At 32.1% G+C, this 8,980-nt stretch overlaps 1 protein-coding gene across 1 annotated transcript; it reads left to right on the plus strand.

The window, feature by feature from the left end:
• The first annotated feature begins 718 nt into the window (after positions 1–718).
• LOC131154787 (leucine-rich repeat protein 2-like) lies at positions 719–3,174 on the plus strand. Its single transcript, XM_058107539.1, has 7 exons — positions 719–1,052; positions 1,173–1,305; positions 1,402–1,473; positions 1,735–1,878; positions 1,981–2,052; positions 2,148–2,219; positions 2,922–3,174. Exons 1-7 carry the CDS (start codon positions 740–742, stop codon positions 2,986–2,988), a joined length of 873 nt encoding a protein of 290 aa, XP_057963522.1. The 5' UTR covers positions 719–739; the 3' UTR covers positions 2,989–3,174.
• The last annotated feature ends 5,806 nt before the right edge of the window (positions 3,175–8,980 follow it).

Here is an 8,980-nt window from a genome sequence, read left to right on the forward strand (position 1 = left end):
AGAAAAACTGATTAACTTAAGTTACATTTGTTTTACATAACGTCTATTATCATATTTAAATTAATTTTAATAGGTTAGTTACAATTAGCTATACAAAAAATTATGTTGTTACTAGAAGGTAAATAAAAATGTTAAATATTTTATGAGTTCGTTATAAGGAATAGATAAAAAATAATTATTCTCAAATTTCATAATATAAATGTATATTTCTTTTTTATTACATGCTGAATGAAATAATTAAAAATATACAAGGAAAATTATTCTCTTGATTTTCAAAATTTAAACTATATTTTCTCTTATTTCAAGAAGAATTATTTCATCGAACTAAATGAGTTAACTCTTAATAATTGACAATGTTATCATCGACAAATTATCGTAAAGAGTATTAGTTTGTTATAATTAATCGTATAAATATTTTGATTTTTTTTAACACATTAAAAGTTACGAATTTACTTAATTTAATATTATAAAGAGGTTTAACTTTAATAATAAGATCAAAAAATAATTCAAACTTTTCTACTCATTGTGCAAGGGATCATGCAATTTTCTTTAGAAAAAAACAAAGAAAGAAGAGAGAGAAGATGCTAATCTGCCCAATAATTACTCTCTCTCTCTCTCTCTCTCTCGCGTCCAAGTTTCTGAGTCACAATTTCCAAAGTGGAAATCGGCAATTGGCAAATGGGCAAAACTCCAGAGTTCTGACTGACAACTTGCTCCTAAAATTTTCCACAAAAAAATAATGCTCCAAAAAATTCTGCCGCGGGGCCTTCGTCCACACGGCAATGCCCGCGACCAGAGTGTGACCGCCACTCCCCTGCTCTCCAATTTTGACTTGACTCTCTCTCTCTCTCTCTCTCTCTCTCTCTCTCTCTCTCCACAAAACCAAACCTTTTCTTTTGAGAACTTTTATCTTCTGATTTTAGCTTCAAGAGTTTCTTCTGCCTTTCTTTCTGTTTCAGTTTCTCCTATGGCCATGGCTCCTCTCCTCTCTCTGGCTTTCCTTCTCTCCATCCTCTGTTCCCTCTCCCCTGCCCTCTCTACCAATTCCGAAGGTTCTTCTGCTGATCCCCACCACTACCCATAAAAAAATTTTATCTTAAATTGAGGTTAATTTGAAGCATCCTCTGCTTATACATCGTAAAGGGTTTCAATTAATTTGTTCTTCTTTGCAGGAAATGCTCTCCATGCCCTGAGAACCAGGCTCTCCGACCCCACCAATGTTTTGCAGAGCTGGGACCCGACTCTGGTTAATCCCTGCACCTGGTTCCATGTCACCTGCGACTCCAGCAACCATGTCGTTCGCCTGTATCTCTCTCTCTCTCTCTCTCTCTCTCTCTCTCTCTCTCATCCTTTGGCTCTTTAGGTTTTTGTCTCCTAATTTGGTGTTTTCTTTGATATCAGGGATTTGGGTAATTCTAATATTTCTGGGACTTTGGGGCCAGAGCTTGGAGAGCTCAAGCATCTTCAGTACTTGTAATTCCCTTTTCTCTTTGATTAGTTTTAGAAATTATCATACTTTTTACTTACCATTTGTTTGTTTACTGAGAAAAACAATGGACGAGAGAAAAAAAAAAGTGAAAGCAATATAGTTTGTTGACTTTTATGTTTCATATTGTTCTGGGTTCCAAAAAGGGAACCAAAAAGCTGCTTAGATGCATGAACAAGCTGAAGTATCTGTTTCTGATGCATATATACTTGAAGTAATTTTGTGCGAATTTCTCGAACCAATTTCAGGGAACTTTATAGGAATGACATAGGAGGGAAAATCCCTAAAGAGTTTGGTAATTTGAAGAACCTCATCAGCATGGATCTATACGGCAACAGATTTGAAGGAGAGATCCCTAAGTCTCTTGCAAAATTGAAGTCACTCAGATTTCTGTAAGATAGTTTTTGTTTGATCTGCAAGATGCAATGCTTATGTTCATGAGTTTCTTGGACTCGCATTCATTATATAATTAACTCGACACTTGGATTGTGCAGACGTTTAAACAACAACAGACTAACTGGTTCGATCCCAAGGGAACTCACTGCACTTACTAATCTCAAAGTCTTGTAAGCTTTTGTGTGTGTTTGTGATGTGTATTTCTGGAAATCTTTGTGAGTGTTGTGTAAATTATGTTTTGAATCTCCAATCTTGAATCTTGCAGTGATGTTTCTAATAATGATCTGTGTGGCACTATTCCGGTAGATGGCCCATTCGGAAGTTTCTCAATGGAAAGGTACCATTGCTATTTGCTAGCTTCTATATCCATGGTGAATTTTTCTGGCATTTGTACAAAAGTATGAACCATATGCTAATTCTAACTTTGTTAGGATGAAAGATTTTTCCTGTTTAAACGTTTCTTGCATCGATTACCTTGAATGTGTAAACTGCCAAAATGGGCATACCAACGATTTATAAAAATTGTTCATCACTTTCTTGATAGACTTTAATATAAAAAACTTAGCAGTCATGGTAGATGAAGCCCTAAACCAGTCTTTAAGCGGATGATGACATTGGCCACGGTGATGTGTGCTTGGAAACAGCAACCATTAAAAAACTTATGTAAGGACTGCCAATATGAGATCTGTTCATCATGTGAAATTGCTAAATCAGATATTCATCTTGGTTCGAATCATTTGCCCCTTTTTCACTATCTTAATGTGATGTTGTTATTGGATACTTGTACATAATATTTTTGCAATTGCTCATCAACAGAGCTTGCAAGTAGGAAGAGGGAAAGCCATGCCTCTCTCTTGAACAAAGAAAGCATTCTTCATATAGCATTCCCTTTCTATTTTGCTGTTCTACTTCTAATCTGAACATGAAACCATTTTATGGTTTAAAATCTTTTTATATGGGTCTTCTGGTTTGGTGCTGAGCTGCTTTCATTTGTTGTTTCTGCCGATCTGAGTTATGTGCCTTCCTGCATTCGTTTCAGTTTCGTAAACAATCGGCTAAATGGACCGGAGCTGAAAGGGCTGGTACCCTATGACTTTGGATGCTGAAGTCCCCAAACTCCAAATCCTCTCGCAGGTTTTGATGATGAAGCTTAATTATTAAATTATAGATTGCAGATTTATGTGCCCCTTGGTTATATGTATACATCTATAAAATTAAGCAGTGCAAACTGTTCTTCTGTGATGGATATACATCATATATGAGAATTAGCAATGAAAAGAACCATTCTTTTAGATCTTTAGATTGCAGAATGCTCATAGACTGAAGAGCTTTCCTGTTCTTCAATGAACAGGAATCCCAACGGATATGACAAACCCTATAACTTTTAAGTGTCCCAACAAAAATTCCATAGGCTAAAATATATGGTGTTTTGTTTGTATTATATTTTTATTTTTTTTCTCGTCAAATCACCATTTTTATGGCATGCTCACTTTATTTAAAAGCATAGTTATTTACTTACCATTATTCTTCGATGTCAAATCATTTCGGTGCGCAAAAGTTATTTCATGTCGAAAATGATTGTATAACACTAGGCAACTTGGACACGGGACACATGTATACCTAAAATCCCAAATTTAAAACAAACTTTGCGTTCGGGAATATGGTCACATGGCACATGATTGTCAAAATCCTATGTTTGAAATTAAAAGTTTTTAAATTTTTCTAACGAGGTGCAATAATTGTATTTCCAATAACGTAGTAAATAGGATGTCATAGTTGCCATAAATAAATTATCAGTTTAGATTTGAATTAAACGATCATGTTTTCTTCAAAATACGTAATGAGTAACTTTTTAATTCTTTCAATAAAGAATCTTAATGGCAAACTGAGATCAATCAAAATTTTCTTTTATTCCTCTTATATTTCTTCTTTGGTCAAGTACTTCGTTTCTTTAATTTCTATTTTTTTTTTAAAAAAAAAAAATTCAAGTTTGCTTCTTACAAATTCTAGTAGTTTTTTTTTTTTTTTTTTAAAAAATTTGAAAGTGATTTTTAATATATTCCTAAAAAAAAAAAAAAAAAGTTGACCACTAAATGAGACAAATGTCACCTTGAGCCAGTGAATTATTCATGCTAGAAATCACATAATTTTTGTATATTATATATATTAAAATATTGAATCGGTTAAAATCAGTTAATCAATTTAATCGAAATTCGGTTTGATCGGTTTTGAGTTTGGTTAAATATGGAATTTTGGTCAGTTCGATCAATGAGTTTTTTAATCAAAATTTTTTTATTAATTCGATTAATTAATCGAATACTTACCCCTAACCAGTGTGAGCCTCCAATAAGATTGACAAAAATACACAAATTTTTCTAAATTTATACATATAACACCTATAACAAGTTTAAGGTGACATTTTTCAATGAAGCCATTCAAAAACTAACTTCAAAGTTATAGTCAAGACCCTGGAATGAATTCGAGTGTAGGACAATGGGGCAAATATGGTTTAGAAAAATAAACCAATGTCTAGTTTCAATGATTCCTGAACTACAAATTAGCATGATTACAAAATTACAAATGTCCATATTAAGATGATTCTAATTCCATTGTCCTCGTCTACATGAACATTTGAACTCAAAGAACATCATGATCCTGCAAAATGTCAAAAAGTGTTAATAAAAAATTAAAATTTTTTTAAAAAATATTTTTAGAAGAAAGTTGAGATGCATTAGTCAAAGTCATGAATCTCCACAATTAATGTATCATTGTATCACATTTAATTAACATACATTCATTTTGGGGAAAGTAAAGACCATATATATTTATTTATGATTCTTTGATCGATTGAGTCACTTATGGAACTTTATATAAAGGGCTCGTAGTCCCTCTCACCATTCAACCAAGTTTGGTAAAATCTCAATCACTAAACCAAACATGAAAGTGAATAAAGGGAGAGGACCAAACTGTTTTCTGCATAGTAGAGACTTGACTGATAAGAATAAAGAAAAAGAAAAAATAATTGCATTGAAAATCGGTTATCTTGATGGTAATGGCATAATGCATCTTTTAAATTACTTTCCCTATCCCTTTTTTTTTTGGGGGGGGAGGGGGGATGACGTGGGAACTCCAACCATGAACGAGTCCTTTGAACCCCATTGTGCAACACCAAAACCCCAGGGCAACTACCTTCTCCCCTGATGCGCCGCCCGTATAAATCCAAATGCGGTCACGGTCTACTCACTGTCAGGTTGGACGTTCGGCCAACCCGGCCCTCAAAACACATATCCATTACCATCTACGGTATTTGCTGGCTCATTGAGCGAACTCTCACCATCCATAGGTACCGCTGGTTCCATGAGTGTATTAACTTGAAATCACATCCTCGATGCTCACACTTGAGCGTCCAGCTCTTTTCTACTGTGCCATGCCCATGGCCCATGGGGGCTACTTTCCCTATCCTTAGTTGATAATTGATATACACAAAATTAATAGACTCATTCATAACCAATATGTTAAAGTTTATATGCATTTTCATAAGGGGAAACAATTATAAAACAACCCCCACGTAAATGCTCTTAAATTATTCATAAACCCTATAAGTGTAATAATGTATCCATAAATACTAAATTGAAATTGGGTCAACCTCCACCACTATAAAAGGGTATTCCGAGAGGAGGTAAACATCTTATTTTTACTCACTTTTCAATTACTGTTGTAATTCGAAGCCTCCCACATTTCCTAACTTAAGTATCAAAGTGATCCCTCATAGTACACTTCGAATCCTCCAAGTCATTTACGTATGATTCTTTTAAGATGATCGCGGTCGAAGGACGATTCACAAAAATCATTCAATTTTTTGCAACAACAATAATAATTCATATAATAAGTTAAAGATTCTTCTTATGAAAATTTTCTAACAAATATAATTTATATATATATATATATATATATTTATAAAGGGGATAAAAATATTATTGTGGAGTCTCACAAGTTAATCTCACTTAAGAATGGAGTACTAGTCGGAAAAAGGTTTTCTTGTGATGGCATGTTTAAATTGAGTATAATAATATTACACATTATTTCTTGCATTGATTTCCCTCCTTGTCTTTATGGCAGCGCCTAATGATTAAGCATGGTTTAATATTTATGATCACGATGATAAAAACAATTGTGAAATGCACATCCAAGCTAATAGTAAAGCTTTTTTCTAAGGCAAAAAGAAATATTGAATTCCTAAAACTCATACATTTGACATTTGTGAATTCAATGAAGATTTTAATTAAAAGGTGAGAAATGAGAATAGATATTTCATAATTTTTATTAACAATCATCTTATCATATGCTTATTTAATGAAGTGGAAAGACGAAGCTTTAGTATGCTTAAACGTTATAAAATTATTGTTGATAATAAAAAGAAACAAAAACTAAAATTTTACGTAATGTCTGAGACGATCAATACTCTTGAATTGAATTTTCTTCTTTCTATAAAGAAAGAGACATTATTTACTAAACTTTTATATACCTTAAATAAGTTGATAGAAAGCAAAAATAGAATCTTAACTTATACGATCAATTTCGTAATTTTAAATGAAATATCTGTTTGTTGACTGGAAGTTGCGCTGAGCTTAGACTACACAAAAGGAGATAACTCATCTCCTATCCTGTATTTTGTTAAACCCTTGTAACAACTAGACCTAAGACCTCCAACATTGAATTCTCAAACTCTGAACCATTGGGTGTCGCTTAGGAGGCATTTAAATAAAAATTTGCCTTTAAATCTTTGAGGAGAATCGTTATTTGCTGTCTCATATTGGGCAGCATAATAACATCGAGCCAAAAAAAGAAATAAAAAAAAAAAAAAAACTCTCCTTATGAGTTATGAAGAGAAGAAAGGTCAAATAGAATATCTTAGCGCATTAGATTCTTTGGCGTTTTTTAGAATTAAAAGTTTCAAATTCAAATTAAGAGTCTAAAATTCATGCTCCTAAATGCAGCATAAACTAAGTTATAACTAAGGGCTTGGAAGGATTTTACAAATTGCTGGATTTGAACTCTAATATTATTGTAAAATAAAAAAAATGTCAAATTTCTTAAAAATAAATTGCATAATTTTATATACTCTTGCAATTTTGCTTCTTGTTGAAGGGAATTAAACAACTATATTTAATTAAAAAAATACTCATCTTAAACATAGAAAATTAACCTAAAACGTCTAATGAAGCCATGCCTTTTAGCCGTCTAGCATTTTGGAAGGAGTTAAAATTGAGATTATATATAATTTAAATTTAAATTTTCACTTTCAATTTTTGTTCACTTTTATTGAAACTAAAAACAAGAAGGATATGAATACATTTTTGCATTTTTGTTATATATTTTCATTCTAAATTTTGCACTTTTTTTAATTTTTATTAGTAGTTTCTAATGTTTCATTAAAAAAAGTTCATGCTCTATTGCACATCTTAATTATTTTTTTGAAATCAAAATTGACATTGACATTAAAGACACCCTATTTTATCTTGGGCTTACATAACAAAATTTTGGTTTTAAGGTTTAATTTCAGTGTCCATTTGGATCTTTTTCTAATCCAATTTTGAATTTTTATATGGGTGTGTAAAAATGTATTAATAATGGAAAAATACATGAAAAATATTAAATACATAATTTTAAAAAAAATAGAAATCATAATATTTGAAAAAAAAATAGAAAAAAAGGGAGAAAAGTGCATAAGTTTAGTGAGCTAACTTCTCCATGCTTGTACCTGCATACATATACAAAAGAATTTCAATTAGAAAATTAAAATAAAAACTAATTATTTTCTTTAAATTTGATTAAGCAATTACAAATTGATTAATCAATTTAATTAGCAAATTAGTCTTTAAGTTTGATTGAGTAAATTTTAAACTGATTGGCCAATTAAATTTAAAAGAAGGTTCTTTATTTAGCCTATAAATAGGGAGAATCTGAGAGTTGCTAAAAAAACGAACAATTAAAAACAATTAGAGAGAATAATCAGAGAAAAACTAGTTATAGATCGAAAGAGTGGAAAAATATGTGAGAAAATTGGGTGTTGAAAGAAGAGAGAGAAAAAGGCTGAGTGAATAATATTGGAGAAGAATTGAAGTTTGAAACACTTGAATTGCAATAGCAGAAAAAATAAAATAAAATAAAATAAAATAAAAAACTTGACAAGTGGAGACAAGAGATACCAGCCAAAGCAAAAGTGTGGAGTAAAGGCAGCAAAGTAGACGAGCTTCAAAAGTTTTAAAGGTTAGTACCAATCTCCTTTAAACCTTATTTGTAAAATTAATTTAACTTTTGTGATTGAGCTAATCATAAATTCAAAATTTGAGGGAATCAGTAAACTCTAGATTTAAAATATTTGAATTGGATCTCTAAATTTTTGAATAAAAACTCCTCAAAACGATTTTAAGTTAGACTTAGGTTTTAACTCTTAGACTAGAGTTTTTGACCCATACTTGACCCGGGGACTCGGGTCAACTTGACTTGGATCCAAAACAATTAACCCAAATACCCAACTTAGATCTGGATTGGACTCAAGATTCAAGTCAATTTTGACTTGGGTCCACTGACCCTTTGACCCTGATTAAACCCAATAGCTCAAGTTTGTTAGCCTAGAAACCCCATTAGATTAGTTTGATTCCATACCTAAGCCCACATCCAAATTAACCCCAAAGCCCAATTGGGCTCAACCCAAGACCAACAAGTTCAAGGCCCTAACCAAACCAAGCCTATTTATCAAACCAGTTGAATCCTATTGGGCTTGGCCCAATTAGTAAGCCCCAATTAATTTTAAGACAGAGCCCCATTTGACTTAACCTAAATTCTAGTCCAATAACCTAACTTACCCAAGACCCAACTATAGCTGGATTAATTTTACCCAACCACTTAACCTAGGTTAGTTAAACCCCAATCCGAGTCTTAACTTGAGTTAAGAAAAGTTCATTTCTCCTGTTTGGACTCCAAGAAAATTCTCAAGGACAACCAACCAATTTTCAAACAATTTCAGAAAAGAAAAAGGAAACTTATCTACAGAAATTTTGGTAGAGGATTAAGAATTTACTTTCATAGTTTCAT

This window comes from Malania oleifera, chromosome 5 (assembly GCF_029873635.1).
Source record: "Malania oleifera isolate guangnan ecotype guangnan chromosome 5, ASM2987363v1, whole genome shotgun sequence".
In the NCBI taxonomy this organism is placed as follows: Eukaryota; Viridiplantae; Streptophyta; class Magnoliopsida; order Santalales; family Ximeniaceae; genus Malania; species Malania oleifera.